The sequence below is a fragment of the Alternaria arborescens genome (genome assembly GCF_004154835.1).
Source record: "Alternaria arborescens strain FERA 675 chromosome Unknown contig_45, whole genome shotgun sequence".
In the NCBI taxonomy this organism is placed as follows: domain Eukaryota; kingdom Fungi; phylum Ascomycota; class Dothideomycetes; order Pleosporales; family Pleosporaceae; genus Alternaria; species Alternaria arborescens.
Window position 1 is genome coordinate 89,768 of NW_021167900.1, and position 16,377 is coordinate 106,144.

Genomic DNA, 16,377 nt, shown 5'->3' on the forward strand with positions numbered 1-16,377 from the left:
TTGCGCACGTGAGGCGAACCTATGAGGGCGCAGCAAACCTTCCATAAGTACGGAGCAAGCCACTATTGTTGATCAACAACTAGAAAGACCTAGCCAAGCTTTTCAGAGATTATCGGTCGCCTTCCTAGCTTGTATTCCTGGATCATAGTCCTTGCCAGGAAGTGGGGGCTAACGGCCAAGACGGTGAGGCTGATTCGTTCCCCGTTTTGCATGGAGCCTGCGTCTTGGGGCCGACAAACACTGGGGGCTTGTACCTCAACAACTCTACCACCAGATACAAACATACCGAATCTCTGCGGGAACAATATCCAGATATTCGCTTGATATGTTAGTTGTGTACAATCGTCGCCACACGAAACCTCCGACTCCAGTACGATATTCATTGTCTTGGCTCCACGTAACGACGTGGTAGTATGCTCGTATTCCATGTACTCCAGCTATAAAACCCTAGGTCAGTGGCGACTCTACCCGTCATGTTGTATAAGGTCGCAATTTTGCGCTGAGCTGTTGCTGTGTTGTCGTGTCTGTGATGATCACAGGCTTTGCGGGAGCGGAGGGCGTCATCTCGGGGAACCGCGACCACTACAGGCTGCTGACTGCTGGACTTAAGCTCTCCCACAGCTAATGAGAAGGAGCCATAGGCGACACAGCCACAGCAGAATGTTGTAGCAGCGTCTGGAATGAAGAGACATAGTTTGTTGTAACGGAGAAACCAAGACGGTTAGGCAGCTGCGCTGCCGTTCACGAATAAGAGCACGAGGAAAATACGTGGTTTGTTATCAGTGACGAGAGAGAGATGATGACATCCTAACCAGGATGTTCCGACCAATGGCAGGTGCGTATTCGATCCCACTACTGTCTGCGCTTACGGTCAGGCCTCTGCCCCCTCACCACTTACTCTAGCAGAAAACGTCAGTCTGCCTGCAGCGCGTGCCACCATACAGAATGACAAGAAGCCATCTAAAGCGCCACTGGTGTTGCGCCAGGAGCAGATAGCAAGTTGTGTACGTGTTCCCCAAGGCCGACATGCAGAAGAGGCGTGTCACCGGCCGCCTGTTGCGCCTCCACCATCTGCAATCAGTATGCATGGAGCGAGGCTGAATCGCAGCCTTTTGTTCTCCGGAATGAACTATGGTCCTTTTAAATCGAGTCCGTTCCTCTATGGCCTGTTGTTCGCTTTCTCTTGAGCGATCACGCTCATCCCTCAAGAGTAATGGACCCCCTATCGGTGGCCGGCTCGATCGCAGGTCTCATCTCACTAAGCGACACAATCTTTCGTAAGCTCTACCACTACGTCAAAGATGTAAAAAGTGCGGAGAAAGAGGTGAAAACCCTCAAGAATGAAGTCGCTGCGCTCAATGGCGTACTCCACAACCTCCAACTGATTGCCCAGGACTTGGAAACCAGCGGCTTGCAAAACAATTCAATACGTTTAGATCATATCGACTCGTGTTTCAACACTCTCTACAAGTTGAAAGATAACATTGAAAAAGCTGGTATTTTCGATAAAGGCAAGATACGTAGCACGGTACACAAGCTCAGTTGGCCTTTCAAGGCTGTCGATACAAAGAAGTTCGTCGATGATATTCGAGGCCATCGAGACCACCTCAACTTCGCTCTATCGGTCGATACTATGGCCGCTTTGCTCCAGTGTCTTTCGAAACAAGAACAGCTACTCTCGGGGGTCGCTGGTTTTGAGACAAGACTGAGAGACAAACAGAATATCGACACTAAGATCGTTGTCAATGCGGAACGTCAGAAGATCCTCGACAGCTTCTTGTCCGTCAATCCTGAAGATTCGTTTCGTACCAATGCGCGAATCAGACACGCAACCACCGGATTTTGGCTTGCTGAGACTGACAAATTCACCAAATGGATGCAAGGATCAAACTTGCATCTTTGGCTAAGCGGAATCCCTGGGGCCGGTAAGACACTTCTCTCGAGTTTGATCATTCAACAATGCTTGAAGCAAGCTACAGATGATAGAGCAGTAGCGTTCTTTTACTGCGATTATAAGAATACCAAAAGTCAAGACGTGGTTCAGATCCTGAGTAGCCTTGCATCGCAACTCGCACAGCAACACGAAAGCTGTTTCCAACTACTCAAGGACTATGACGATGAACTGCGGCCTGAGCACCAGCTACGACGAAGCCCCGAAGTTGGAGAGCTCGTTGGTTTGCTACGAAAGATGTCGGATTACTTCGAAGATGCACGTCTGATAGTGGATGGTCTTGACGAGTGCAACGAGCAAGCTGGTGAGATAGCGAGTACACTCAAATCGCTGGGAAATTGTCACACCGTCATCTCTATGTGTTTTCTGAGCAGAGACGAGATTGATATCCGTACGCAACTCGAAGCGCCCATGTTTGAACACATTGAGATTGCTGCGCATACAGAAGACGTAGAACACTATGTCCGTAGCGAGATAGAAGAAAGGCTCAAAAAGAAAAAACTTCGGCTGAAGAGTAGTGAACTCAAAGAGGAAATTGTTCATCAACTCGTAACACGAGCACAGGGCATGTGAGTGTTGCTCGAAAGGCTATCTGAAACATTTGCTTAACACCACAGGTTCCGTTGGGTGTCTTGCCAGCTCAACCACCTCTGCGAACTCCCAACAGATGCGCTTCGTCGTAAAGCCCTAACGTGTTTACCATCAACTCTGAACGAAACGTATGTAAGAGTACTCATGCGTGTCGAGAAGTCCGCCAGACCACTGGTACGGAGGACATTACAGTGGATCGCATACGCAAAATGGCCCGCGCTCTCTGACGAGCAGTTGTTAGAGATCGTCGCCATAGACGAGAATGACGAGGAGTTGGACCCTGAGGCATGCCCTGATCTAGAGGATCTACTTCGATGTTGTGGAAGTTTAGTTCGCAGAGTGAATGAATTTTCCGACAGCCCTTCCTACGGCATCCCTTCCTACGACCGCGCTTCCTACGATCGCCTCGAGTTGGCTCATTTCACCGTTCAAGAATTTTTGGAGGCAATCAAACCCGAAGACACAAGCATGAACGAATTTCGTCTTAGTAAGACTGACACCCTGACACTGGCCAAGACCTGTGTCAACTACCTATGTCTTCCATCATTTGATCGCCTCCCCTCTGATTTCGAGAACGACCTTGAAGACCATCCATTTTACCGACATGTATCCCGCAATTTGACCAACTATGTTCAAGAGGCTAAGCATGAAGGGGATATGCAGGGGCAACTCCGAAAACTGTTCCGCTCACCGAAATCATACAATCTAACCCGCTTTATTCTACATAAGATAGCAATGAATACACATCAAAGACATGAATGGATCGACGAAGTCTGTTCTCACGAGTTCGGCAGTATGCATGCTGCGGCTATGCTCCCATTTGGAACAATATGTCGGTGGCTACTCGACGAAGGATGCGATGTAAACGGATCATCTGCGCTCGGCACTCCATTAGAATTGGCACTGCTTGGTCCACGGTTAAGTTATTTCAAGGAGCCTGTCATTTCGAAGTTGGAATGGCTAAATCGGGACGATGTTCAGCGCACCGTATCAATATTGCTGGAAGCTGGTGCCGACTGGAACGTGGATGGGGTAGATACAGAGTCTTTGCTTAACGCTATGTCTCTGACAGCTTGGGGCGTCGAGCAACTTGGAGAAACCTGTGATGAAGACTTAATAAAGAAGTTGTTTGTCAACCTTGATGGTGTCGAGAATGCAGATATTCCTTTGGAAGTCAGAATGCGACTACTTGATCTTACTGGAACGAAGAATGTTGGATCGCATACCATTCCGACAATGAGCACTATGGGAAATATGAGCGATGAGGTCTATGCTGAAGCTCTTTTTTATACCACCAAGCACGGCCTAGTATCAGAACTCCTCCGCCTTACAAAGGACGAGCGATTCTCGGTCAACATGAAGACAAAATATCGCGCGTCAACACTTCTACGGATAGCGGCGGAACACGATTCTCTAGAATGTATGGAGCTGCTACTAGACAGATACTCCGAGGATACTGGTGTAGACAAATTCGGGCGGACAGACTTGAACCACGCTGTCAATTCTGGCGTTGGAAAGATTGCTCTGCTACATCGGCTGATCCAAAGAAACTCGACTGAGGTTGTAGATTGCGATGGAAGAAGCGTCTGGCACGTCGTAGCTGAGAAAGGTCGCTTAGACGTTCTCGATGTACTTATCGCAGAACTTGGACCAGATCATCATTACTTCCATATGGAGAGCAAACTGGGAAGAACCCCACTCTTAGAGGCGATTATGTATCGACAGAGCCATATCGTATCTCGGATTCTAAGGTCACTTCCGGTGGACAAGCCTTTTGCGACAGATCCCCGTGTTGTTCATTCTATTGTGGCACATGGTCTTGAAGACACCTTACGAGAACTTGTGGAAATGGGTGCCAGCATACTCACCAGACCTGACCAGGATCAAAGTGCTTTGTACTTCATCACCCAGAAAACAACACCTGGCATGCTAAGAACCCTCTTAGACCACGGTCTTGATGTAGATCGTATTGATAGCCACGGAAGATCCCCCTTCGTCGACTTCCTAGAAGTTGACCAGCACTCGCGAAGACTCGAATCACTCGGATACTCTGACGTCGACTGCAGAAATCTCGAACTTTCTGTCGTCGAGCTAATTGCTACGCCCTTCTGCGTCATCATTCAGGACAAGGAAAGTAACTCTGCTTGGTTCTATTTCTGTACCAAGACGATCCCACATGCTCTTAGCTACCTACGATTGCCTTCTGAGTTTGATCTTATCATAGATGTTATGAACATCTTGATCCAACGAGGTGCATTGGAAGCCTACCAAGAGGCTGTTGCCGAATCTGGACTGGCTCTCTTGATAAAGGTGTGCCTAGACACTATCTCGAAGGGTGACATGGAGAGTTGGGAAGCCTTATCCTTTGTTAGGGTCATCTTGAGGCATATCTCAGAGACCATCACAGCCTCTAATCTGCCTAGTAGTCATCGTCAAGTGGAACGATTGTTGATTTGGTCCATGACTCAATCAGAGGACATTATCTTTGAGCGGCTCCTTCGCCTGGGAGTAGATGTTCATGCTACATGCGAAGATTATGGTGGGGACTCAGCCACTGATATCGCTATCGAGGGCAACGTTAGAGAGAAATTCTTTCGTATGGTTCTCGATCATGCAGATTCTCTCAAGATACCCAAGCTCAATGCACATGGCTACATGAGGTATTTTGCTCTTTGCGTTCCGCCCAAGGTCGCCAAAGTCTGGCATCTCTTTCAGGATTCGGACTCGGACGAGGAGGATATAGAACCACTGGCTATCAAAAACGTCTTGAAGCTGGAAGCAATTTTAAGAAAAGGCGTTGATTCAAACGCCAAGGACCATAGCCATAGAACTGCAGCCCATGTTGCAGCTAGCAATGGCTACCTCGAACCCATCAAAGTTCTCGTGGAGAACCATGCAGACCTAACAATCATGGACGACCACGGTTGGACTGTGATACACGGATCCGTGGCTAGCGGGAATGTTGTTGTAGCAAAATACCTACGACAGCTTTTTCCAGAGCAAGCTGAATGGGAGCGTCCCGTAGCGTTGAATGCTGAAATCCTTAGGTTTCATAACATTCCTCTCGGTCCGCTCCCTTTGAAAAGGTATCATGATTGTACTCTAGCACATCTTGCAGCCTACAGTGAGAGCTCAGCAATGCTTCAGTTCTTGCGAGACAACAACATAACTGGTAACATCAACGGAAGAACCCAGGAGGGTGCCACCCCACTTCACTTTGCCGTGTGTTTAACGTCGTCTCGGACGACCAGATGGCTATTGGAAGACGGTGCAGACGTCAACGCAAAGTGTGGCACGAGAGATACATCTGCTCTACACTTTGCATTCAGGCTGGGTTGCCTCGACAACTCAATCGCACTGATCGAAGCTGGAGCGGAGTTCTCTGCAGATTCAGCGGGAATAACACCCGAGATGCAGGTGGACCCTATGATCTGTGCAGATTTACTCGAGGATCTCCCCAACATCGGAGTTTCGATCCCTCACGCTGTGATGGAAGTCATCCGGCGCAGGCAGGAACTGAAGTCATATGGAGACCTGTATGATAGGATCGTGAACGGAGATCTTGAAGGCTGCAGGTCGATCATTGCAGCTACACCATGCTTTCACGTAATAGTCGATGGTTGCGGTCCATGCACGCCACTTATTCTCGCTCTCGCACATGGCCAGCTGAGCATTGCAAAGCTACTCCTTGATTATGGAGCTTATACAAACGGCGTTTCATGTACAAAGACCAACCGCTTCGGTTTCGAGGCCTCGGCTCTAGAAATAGCCGTACAAAACCCACTGTTCAATTCTCTACTTGAGCAGCTTCTGAAATGCTGCCTATCACACGAATCACATTGGAGTCAGAGATTCGGTTACTGGCGACCTTTTCATCTGGCGGCTGCCTTCAACTCAGAGGCAATACAGATGCTTGCCGACCATGTTCTTGGGCACATAGCACTTTTCAGGTATGTTAGTTCCAGCATATATCAATGCGAAGTTACGTTTAGCATTCGATATGTCTACATAAAGACTTTTTCTGACACTCATATAGGGATAGTTTAAACATGATCACCACGACATCTGATATGAGCCCTTCCTCGATCTTGAGAGCCGGTCTCGAGAGCCATGCAACAGATATCGATGCCACATCCTTACCGGAATTAGAGTCAGGTCTCACGGCGCTTCATGTGGCCGTAATAAGCAACAATCCGGACGCTGTTGACGCTCTCCTGCGATACGGAGTCGACGTGAATGTGAGAGACGTAGACAGGTGTTCGCCAATACACTATACTGCGAAAAATGATGATAGCAATCTCATTGAAAAGCTGTTAGAAGCTGGGGCAAGACCTGATGCTATCGACTTTATGCAACAGACGCCTCTCATGATTGCGGCGAGTATTGGTGCGATGCATGCTGCCTCGACGCTAGTGAAGCATGGCGCCAACCTGGCGGCGGGAAACTTTGTTGGCGGAACCGCACTCCATTATTGTGCTCGAAAAGATAGCGTTAAGATGTTTATTTTGTTACTTGACTCCGGGTGCGACCCCTACCAGCTCGACGACAAGGAGTATTCTCCGTTGTATTACGCGTTGTCATCAAGCCAGCTTGCCAAGTCGCGTCCAACACATAAACTTTCCTTTGACGCGGATACTACATGAAGGCCATGAAGCTTACTATTGACGCCATCCCAATAGCCCACCAAATGCACTGCGTGACCAGATCCCGAAGACAAGGAGATGCGTTGGGTGTCGGCGAACCCAGCGATGACTCTACCGAGCATATTGTGCCACTCGTATCCGTGATGGCACTGGAACTTGTGTTGAATAACAGCTCAACCCATTGTACATCGAACCAGGCGTCTTGACCAACATCCATACGTCCTGAGAAAGCACCACCGTTACTCCAAAGACTCATGATGATCATGCTCTCCTTGTCTGGCACGTTGACTTCTGTATCCGCTGACTGCGCTCCGTTCATATACCACGCGCTTCTTCCATCCACCCAGTCCAGTCTGTAATTGTTCCAAGTTGAAGTGGTTTGGTGAGCCACCATTGACACATTGAATGTTGCGCCATCGATAGGTACTCCAGTGTCGGGGTCAGTGGTAGGCTGGTTGGAGTAGTGCACTTGGTCTGCCGAGCCTCCAGTCGGGATCTCTATATCCGACTCGGATGTGTCATCGTGGTACGTGAAGAAGCCAGCGATTGCGCCACTGGCTCCATGGATGCGTGCGGACATGCGGATGGAGGCGAATGTGACGTTGTATTCTGCAAAGTCAAGCTCAGCCGCCAGCTGGCTTCCGTCTGAAAGCCTTGTCGTATGCAAAGAGAGGTAAGTCGAAAGTTCTTCCGATTCGTCGGTGTTGTTGCCTGACTTTGGTTAAGAGAGCGCTGAAGCCACGGAAGAGAGTATAACTTACTGATTGATACACGAGACGGTTTGTAGTGCATGTCTATCGTGTCATTTTTAGGGGAAGGTCTGAACCAATCTCTAGCGTTCCAACCCGAGTTCCAGGGAGCAGCTTCGATGATCTTGGACTGGCCATTGGCCGATTCAGTAGCCGTGTAACTCTTTCCGTAAGACGAGGCGGTAGCCGCATCGCCATCAATATTATCACGGATGTTCCTAAAGTCGTAGAAGCGGTAGAAGTCGTACGTTGCTGCCGTCGAGCCATTCGTTGAGAATTGGGTACATTCTGCAGAGACCTGGACGAGGAGAAAAGACGCAGCGAAAGCCAATAGGAGAGCTGCACTGGAAAACATGGCAAGGAATGGAGGTAAGCGATTGGGATCACAGCAGACTTGATCTGCAGATATTACGACTTATCAGTCGCATTTGCTTATACTACATACGTGTAACGGTTTCCTTTCGGTGGTCTCATGGTCTCGATTCCACCTGGAGAGGCGTTCAGGCGAGACATGGTAAGCTAAGGCGTTCAGCTGCTCGGATTTGACGCTCAAATTTCCATTCATAGAAACGTAACGTGAACGTGGGGTATTACAAGGCTATGTTGTTTTTGAGACGTGTAACAAAAGATGACAGGATGACACAGATGAGGCTTGCAGAGTTTTGTGGCTTGCTAGTGGCGTCCAATCAAAAATGTCTAGATTGACTCCCGCGGCTCCGCCCGTCCTAGCGCTAGAAGGTACCGTACCCGAAAACAAAACCCGCTCATCGGTCTCGACTCCCGCTCGCAAAAGGAACTTGTAAAAGTGTCAACTACATGCCGCAGACGCATCAATCTGAAGAAAGCGGCACAGATCCTGGCAGCAGTTTTCGATCGACTTTGCCGTCTTCCACTCGAGCTCTATAGCTGCCCTCGTGGGGTCAGCCACAACAACGCCTACGTCACCCGCACGACGTCCAACCTCCTGCGTTTCTATGACCTTTCCTGAACAGGTTTGCATTGCTGTCACAATTTCCTTGACCGAGCTACCATCGCCGGTGCCTAGGTTGTACGTGTGGAATCCTGGTTCCAGCCGCGACTCACCAACCGCTTTGAGAGCAGCAACATGGCCCAACGCCAGATCGCTGACATGGATAAAGTCGCGCATTGCCGTACCATCCCTGGTATCCCAGTCCGTGCCGAAGATCTTGAGATGCGGCATCTGTCCGTTCATGACTCGAAGCAGGCTAGGCATGAGATTGCTGGGTTCTGTCCTAGGGTATTCTCCTAGCTTGCCAGAAGCATCGCAGCCTATGGGGTTGAAGTAGCGCAAAGCCACAATGGACCACTCTGGGTCTGAGACCGCTAAGTCATTCAAAATAGCCTCGCACATCCATTTAGAACGACCGTCGGGATTTGAGATCGCCGTGCAGCCGCCTTGCGTGACTTGCTTCTTTCCTGCAGCATCAAGCCAATCCCGGGTTTCGTGAAGGCAATGATTCTCGCTTATCCGCAGCCCAACCTCGGATGTCACTTCACCATAAACGGCGGCGGAAGAAGAAAAGATAAGGTTCTTGATGTTCAGGCTGTCCAATAACGTGCAGAAGGTGACCATGCCTGCGACGTTGTTGGAATAGTACCGCAGTGGCTGCTGGATACTTTCGGAAACAGCCTTGTGAGCAGCGAAGTGGATGACGCCCTCGATGACGGATCCCGACAGTCCAGCGCTATACCGTTTGAGAATGACAGACATGGCGTGCTCGTTTCGATAGTCGGCTTCGTGGAACGTAAGAGATGGATTCCATGAAGAGTTTCGGTAGTGATCATCTCGCAGCTCCTTGATGCGGTCCAGTGTTGACAGGTACGAATTGTCCAAATTGTCAACAATGACAACATTGAACCCGGCTCTGAGGAGTTCCAATGACGTATGACTGCCAATGTATCCTAGACCGCCAACGACAAGAACGTACTGGGATCGGCGAGCATTGGGTCCATCCGAAATGAAGGATGTAGGCTCGTCGATCTCAGAAGCAGGGGTGCTGTATCCAGAGAGGATAGTTGATACAGGTGAAGAAGGAGATGCATCATTAGAAGATGAATACGGATGAGCTTCGAAGTAAGACATGATGATCGATAGCGATGGAGGTGTTCTCTTCAACTGCAGTCTCTTACCCACTTTATGTATGTTGCTTTCTCTTCACTTCCACAACACTCCCGACCTCGCCATCGCCTATACAGCTCACTGAACTGTGCTTCCAGATCTAGACTCCACAAGTTTCTTCGTCTGTCAGCCTCAGCTCAACAGCAGCTTCTCCGTAAAAAGCCTCTTCGATTCGATAGTGGGAACGCTCTTTTCTCTAAGCTGACAACATGCGTTTCCAATATCTGACTGTTTATCCTGGTTTTGCCTGACAGCCAATCCCACATGTGGATTGTGTGTACCAGCCAGTCTACCACAGTGGTCTAGAAACGTGTCAGCCACAGGTACTTTTTCATCCCGCCTGGCCACGACATGGCGTTTGCACGTTTGCCAGTAACTATACGTGCTTGGTACAACCCCAGCTCTGGAACTTCGGCAACAGGGATGAGCAGGCATTTGTCACATCACTCCATGTAAGGGTGCTGTAGGGTCGCCGGGCTGATCTGATACTCGATACTGCCAGGATGTCTCTGAGATCGGAATCGATCGATCATGGGTAAATCGCGAATGTTGGGTTCACTGTTGTTGGTACAAGCCGTAGGATTTCATGTTGTTAATTACGAGGGCTGGAGTAGTACGCAGCATGTCCACGAAGCTTTCAGGCTACAAGACACGACTTCTGTGTAAATTGACTTGTCAATCTCATTCCACTGCAACATCGCTTTTGTGGCGAGGTTGTACCATACGTAGAATTGTGTTGAGAACGTAGAGGTTGATGTTACGCAACGTCAACGTCCGGAGATACTTCCTGGTCAGTCCTTTGCACGGCTGGTACCCGGTAATGCGCTGTGGAAATGATTAATGCCGGGATTTAAGCGATGCGGTGAATTTTTCAAACTTTGGTTCGGTCGTCCCGATGAGGCGGCGCGTCACTTTAGCCACAGGTACTTCGTGCACTAACCTCTAGGTAACCAAATTTCTCACTTTTAGTTTTGGCACTTCCAAATAGGTCCATTGCTTACACGACATACAGATCGAGTCCAATCTACACTGTTCTTTTTCACAGCCCACGTCGCTAGACCACCTTGATCGGGATGTTCGTGGTGAGCCGCAGTGGTATGTGCGATGAGCTAGCAATGTTCACGCACTACAACCCTGGTGCTGGGCGCAGTAACTAAACAGCAAAGTGTAGGATTTGAGTATAGCACCAAAATAGTATCCTTAGCTGCGGTGTTCCAGAACGATACTGTGGCGCAGAGCTGAACTTGCAGCGGCGATGTTGTTGAGTTTTTGGGATGGCAAGTGCAGAATCGATATTCTGACATCTCGTTCTAGGTCTGTGGTGGGGATGTATAGGACCTTCAAAACAGCTCGAGAAGCCATGCTGTAACTTCTTGTGTATAGGTGGTTCAAGTTGACCCTCAGAGTTCTTTGTTAGTCATTACCCCTCGTCCAACTACCGTTCGGTCAAGCCTTCACATCACTCCCCTCCTTGACCATGGGCATGACTCCTGTCAATCCGTTTGTCGACGTGGACGAGATATTGCCCATTAATTCTCCGTCTCTACCGAGCTCTTCTGCGGCAGACACCGCGGTACATCCTGCACTGCGTTCGCCAGGAATCACCATTTCTGATCACAATGACCTACCACATCCTCGGCCTGCTTTCCTTTCGTATGGCTCATCTAGATCGGTCAACAGCTGGGACGATCAACCTCCACCCTATCCATATGGTACGCCCTCTTCTTCCACAACGAGTCTTCCTCAGTCCAGCAACGAGTCGCTTCCTCTCCGCCAAGGCGTGCCGAAACGAGATCGACGAAACCTCGTTTTTCGCGGCTTCTCGGCCATGAAGCGCAAGATCTTCAGTCACGTTCACCCAAAGACGATATGGCAGATGGTCGATATCCGTGAGGTGTTTTGGCCGTTCACTTGGAAGAAGTACATCATCCTCTTCATCGTGGCTGCGCTTGCTGTCGGAGTCGCGATATCGGATCACTACTTCGGCTGGATCAAGAAGTCCATGGAGATAACGCGCAGCAACATGCTACCAGTTCTCATCATAGTTATCGGTCTCGAACCAATCATGATTACTGTCATCCTACTGGTTGCTCGTGTACCACCTCTTCACCCTCCCGTCGGTCCGCCTGTCGAAAAAGCTGCTCCGGATGTCGAGCTAGATGTGGAGAAGGCCATCTGCACTGTCGAAGCTACACCAGAACATCGCACTGCACTCGTCATCCCATGTCACAATAGTGACCACGAAGCTACCAGTAAGGTACTCAAGAGCGCCTTCGTTCACTTCCGACCTCAAGACATCTTCGTCGTCGACAATGGCCGCACTAGGCACCCGGTCTCTCCCGAGTTCCGTAACTTCATTCGAAGCGAGCATGCCGACATCAACTACATCTGGTCGCCGATTGGTAGCAAGAATGCCGCACAACTCGTTGGTGCTATAGCGGCTAAAGACTACGACTGGATCATGACAGTCGACGACGACGTCTCTATCCCAGCGACCTTCCGTCCACCAATCGACAAGATGGATGACATAACGAAGGGGTGTGCCTTCCCTCTCAAAGCTGTTGATGCCAACGGTGACGTGCCACTCTGCCTCGTGGCATGGCAAGACTGCGAGTACAAAATGAGCGGTCTCACCAAGCTTGCTGAGTCGTCCATCTGTGGCGTGTTGTACCCGCATGGTGCAGGCTGGTTCTGCGAAAGAGATACACTCATCGATCTCATCAGCAACTACCACTCCATCGACTTCATCGCAGAAGACGTTAACACAGGTCTTTCCATGCAAAAGATGAAGAAGCGCATCGCCTTTGACGCAACATGCGTGCTCGAGACCGAAGTTCCTACCACCGTCCTTGGCCCAGGTCTTAATTGGTGGAATCAACGATACCGTTCATGGGAAATGGGTCGTCATGGTCGTCTCATCGCTTTCGCAGACCGCATGCTGCTTTCGCTCAACGGACAGACAACGCCTTGGGGTATCTTCACCCAGAAGTTCATTCATCTATACTCCATTGCTACCATCATCGTGGACTGGGTGCGCATTCCTGTCTTCGTTACAATGGGTGGCGATCCAAACTTCTGGCGACTTGGAATACCGCTCATGCTCGCTGCCACTCTACCTATTCTGGCCTTCAAATACTTCAACGCGCGGAACCGGCCTGATCTCCAGCCTCGGTTCTGGGCTGCCATGACCTACCCTTTGTACAAACAACTTTACAGTCTTGTATCGATCTTCGGTGCTATCCGTGCTGTTATCTTCTACGCTGGAGGCCACAAGAAACCAAAGACCATCAAGAAGATGATCAAGGATAATGACCCTAATGCCGTTTGGCTTGATCCTCGCTTCGAGAATAATCCAGCTTATCTCGCTGATGAGGCCGAGGCTCTTCTCGCTGCTGCGAAGGAAGACGGTAGCAAAAAGGTGCCTGCTTCCGTGTACATATCACCGGCTTCTCCGTAATAGGGCGCGTATGGGTAGCGAAGCGCGAAGTAGACACTTACTCCATTGGGCGTTCCGGAGGATCTTTTGCTCACATTTCGACTGCATAGAACGATACCCTTCCCTTTGTCAAACATGAGACACATTAGAAAAGTGGCGAATTAATATACCAATGCGATCACTAATGTGTTCGTTGTGAAATGCATGTCATTGTTTGTGACGATGAATAGAGTGTTGAAAACGCGATGCGCAGTATCGCGACGCGATTTTTCGAAAGAACAAGATCTAGTTCGGATGTGGGATAGCGCTTACGCACAGACCGTCCTTGCTTCTGCTGCTCCTCTCTACTGCGCCATCGGTGCGTTATGAATGGCGGAACTTCATCAAGAGACATCAGCCCTTTTCATGCCATGCCTAACGAGGTGAGACGCGTTCATCGCACATATTCACTTGGCCATCATTTGATCGCTCTTTGGTAACGTCTTACGACCGGTCGTCATCGGTGTCGCATAAGAAAGTGCCCCGATGGTCAACCCCGCTACTCCACCCAATGTGTCGCTCGGCAACCATTCTAGCTCCGAAGGGCTGGAGCTTACTTAGGTGCACGTTCCCTGGTGGTGCTCTGGTTGGTCTTACGGTTTGCTTGCTACCACCATATCGGCTGTGTGTAGGCATCAGTTTCGATTACGCTATGTAGTTTGCCGCTTGAGGAAGTATGAAAGGGCTCAAGGGCAGCAGGCATCCGTTGCTGCGCGTCTGACCGGTCCGCCGGGCCTGAACTCCACTCCCGGTACTTATACAACGTTGTCCAGGCATAGTGAACGTTCTTCCCCACGATGCTCATGGTCATCACCTGCAACTTATATATCCTTACTACCTCTGGAGTTTGAAGCCAACATAACGAGATGGCCACCGAATCTAAGGACCCAAGCACATTTACATTCCATCATGCCGACCTAGGTCCCATGACTGGTGTCATTACACCAAGCAACGTGGTCCAATTCCGCGCAGTGCCATATGCTACTATACCGGCTCGATTCAAGCAGTCTGTTCTCGCTGAAACGCTTGCGGGCAAAGATGACTTCACAAAACATGGGTAATAGCCTATCTTCATATCCAGGTTGGCTTCATAACCGATCGTCGTTGGTCAACTCTGACAATCACAGTTACGTATGTCCGCAAGTATTCAGTGAAAACGTAGTGGGAGGTGGAAATTTCCCGGGCGAAAGCTTTCCAGCCGCATCCGACGAATTTCAATGTGCTATCCTCCAGCTTAACGTACCGCTCTCGTGCCTCAAAGATCAGCCGCCTTCGTCCAAGCTTCCCGTGCTAGTGTACATACATGGCGGTGGCTTCGTGCTCGGAAAGATCGATGAGCAGCACAGCACAGCCCTGATGGTTGAGCAATCGATTCTTGATGATCAGCCTGTTATCTCAGCAAGCATACAGTACCGGGTGGGAGCGCTCGGTTATCTGCACACTCCGGAATCTGGCAACGCGAATCTCGCTTTGAATGACCAGCGAAACGCGCTTCTTTGGATCCAGAAGTTTGTTGCAGGATTTGGAGGAGACAGCAAGAGAGTTACCGTGTTTGGAGAGTCTGCTGGCTCCATGTCAATATGTAGCCACATGCTGTCTGCGCCTCCATCGTCTGGTCCACTCTTCCAGAGAGCCATCCTGTGTTCTGGTGTTCTTGGACCAACAACAGCGCCGTTGTCGCTGGAGAACGCAAGCAAGGTTTACAAGGACTTCTTGGAAAGAATGGGAATTGAAGAAGACGGAGAGGTCAGTCTTGATCTACTACGCAAGGTGGATGTGCAAAAGATCATTGACGCAACTTCTGAGTATCGCGCGGATGGCGGCATGTGGCTGATCGCCCAAGATCCAGAATGGTTTGGCGATGCTGCTGGATCGGTAACCTGGGATCGCATTCCTGAGTTGCTCAGCAAGTGCGACTGGGTCAATGAAATTATTCTGGGAACTACAGGTTCTGAGGTAAGGGAATGATGCATCCAGACGCACTCGCCATCAGAGGCTTACTTGTCATCCAGGGCATCACCCTCATGCAGCAAATAGTTCCCGTCAGCCCGGACGCATTCCTCAGTGGCATTGCAACTCAGTTAGGCGAGCAAAGCGCGGAGCTAGTCGGTAAAGTTTATGGTGTCGCTCCAAATACCGACCAGAACTTGTTCCTAACAGCGGGTGCACGCTGGATGGGCGATGTTGTTTTCGATGGTGAGTTATAGATCGGTAACATGGAGCATGCGTCACTAAATCTCGTAGCGCCTACTCACCAACTAGCACAGTACCTTACCCAGCATACGAACAAGAAAGTTTACCGTTACGTTTTCGACGTCCGTAATCCCTTTCCGATTAGTCCCTTTTGGCAACAAGCGCATCATTGGGTCGATGTCTACTTCATGTTCAAGACGTACCAATTCCGCTACCCCACCCAAAGACTGAAGGATATCTCCACGCAACATGCGCAAAATTGGATCAGTTTTGCAAACGGAAGTACACCATGGAAAGAGTACAAGTACACTGGTGATGGAGACGAAATCGTGATGGTGGCGGATGAGAGGGATGGCTGGGTAGAGAGGACCGTACGACAGCATGAGAAACTGGTGGAAAATACGTGGCGGAGGTGTGAAGCGTTGTATCAAAGCTGGGATACCATGAGAGGCAAAGAGTTCTCACCATTCAACATCGATCCGATGAAGGTAAAGAAGGCAGCCTAAGTCACCAAGGTATCGTTCACTTCAACCAATCATTCTGAGTCATATCAGCGCTAGGCTTTGTTGTGCTTAGCGGTGGTCTCACTCCACCGAAGACCTTTCAAATCATCGTGTTCATGATCCTCTTGAGTG

General features: G+C 49.7%; 5 protein-coding genes across 5 annotated transcripts; 3 read left to right on the top strand and 2 right to left on the bottom strand.

Annotated features, from left to right (window-relative positions):
- Positions 1–1,213: 1,213 nt before the first annotated feature.
- Positions 1,214–6,584, top strand: AA0111_g11201 (hypothetical protein; the record flags this gene model as incomplete). Its single annotated transcript, XM_028645040.1, has 3 exons — positions 1,214–2,520; positions 2,569–6,496; positions 6,579–6,584. The coding sequence occupies 3 exons, from the start codon at positions 1,214–1,216 to the stop codon at positions 6,582–6,584; spliced, it is 5,241 nt and encodes a 1,746-aa protein (XP_028501237.1).
- Positions 6,585–7,177: 593 nt separating this feature from the next.
- On the bottom strand, positions 7,178–8,289 carry AA0111_g11202 (hypothetical protein; the record flags this gene model as incomplete). The annotated part of the gene is made up of 2 exons (XM_028645041.1): positions 7,178–7,896; positions 7,947–8,289. The coding sequence occupies 2 exons, from the start codon at positions 8,287–8,289 to the stop codon at positions 7,178–7,180; spliced, it is 1,062 nt and encodes a 353-aa protein (XP_028501236.1).
- A 453-nt stretch (positions 8,290–8,742) lies between these two features.
- AA0111_g11203 (hypothetical protein) lies at positions 8,743–10,038 on the bottom strand (the record flags this gene model as incomplete). Its single annotated transcript, XM_028645042.1, has 1 exon — positions 8,743–10,038. The coding sequence occupies one exon, from the start codon at positions 10,036–10,038 to the stop codon at positions 8,743–8,745; it is 1,296 nt and encodes a 431-aa protein (XP_028501235.1).
- Positions 10,039–11,551: 1,513 nt separating this feature from the next.
- Positions 11,552–13,531, top strand: AA0111_g11204 (hypothetical protein; the record flags this gene model as incomplete). The annotated part of the gene is made up of 1 exon (XM_028645043.1): positions 11,552–13,531. The coding sequence occupies one exon, from the start codon at positions 11,552–11,554 to the stop codon at positions 13,529–13,531; it is 1,980 nt and encodes a 659-aa protein (XP_028501242.1).
- An 884-nt stretch (positions 13,532–14,415) lies between these two features.
- AA0111_g11205 (hypothetical protein) lies at positions 14,416–16,248 on the top strand (the record flags this gene model as incomplete). Its single annotated transcript, XM_028645044.1, has 4 exons — positions 14,416–14,606; positions 14,677–15,505; positions 15,562–15,745; positions 15,794–16,248. 4 exons carry the CDS (start codon positions 14,416–14,418, stop codon positions 16,246–16,248), a joined length of 1,659 nt encoding a protein of 552 aa, XP_028501241.1.
- Positions 16,249–16,377: the final 129 nt, after the last annotated feature.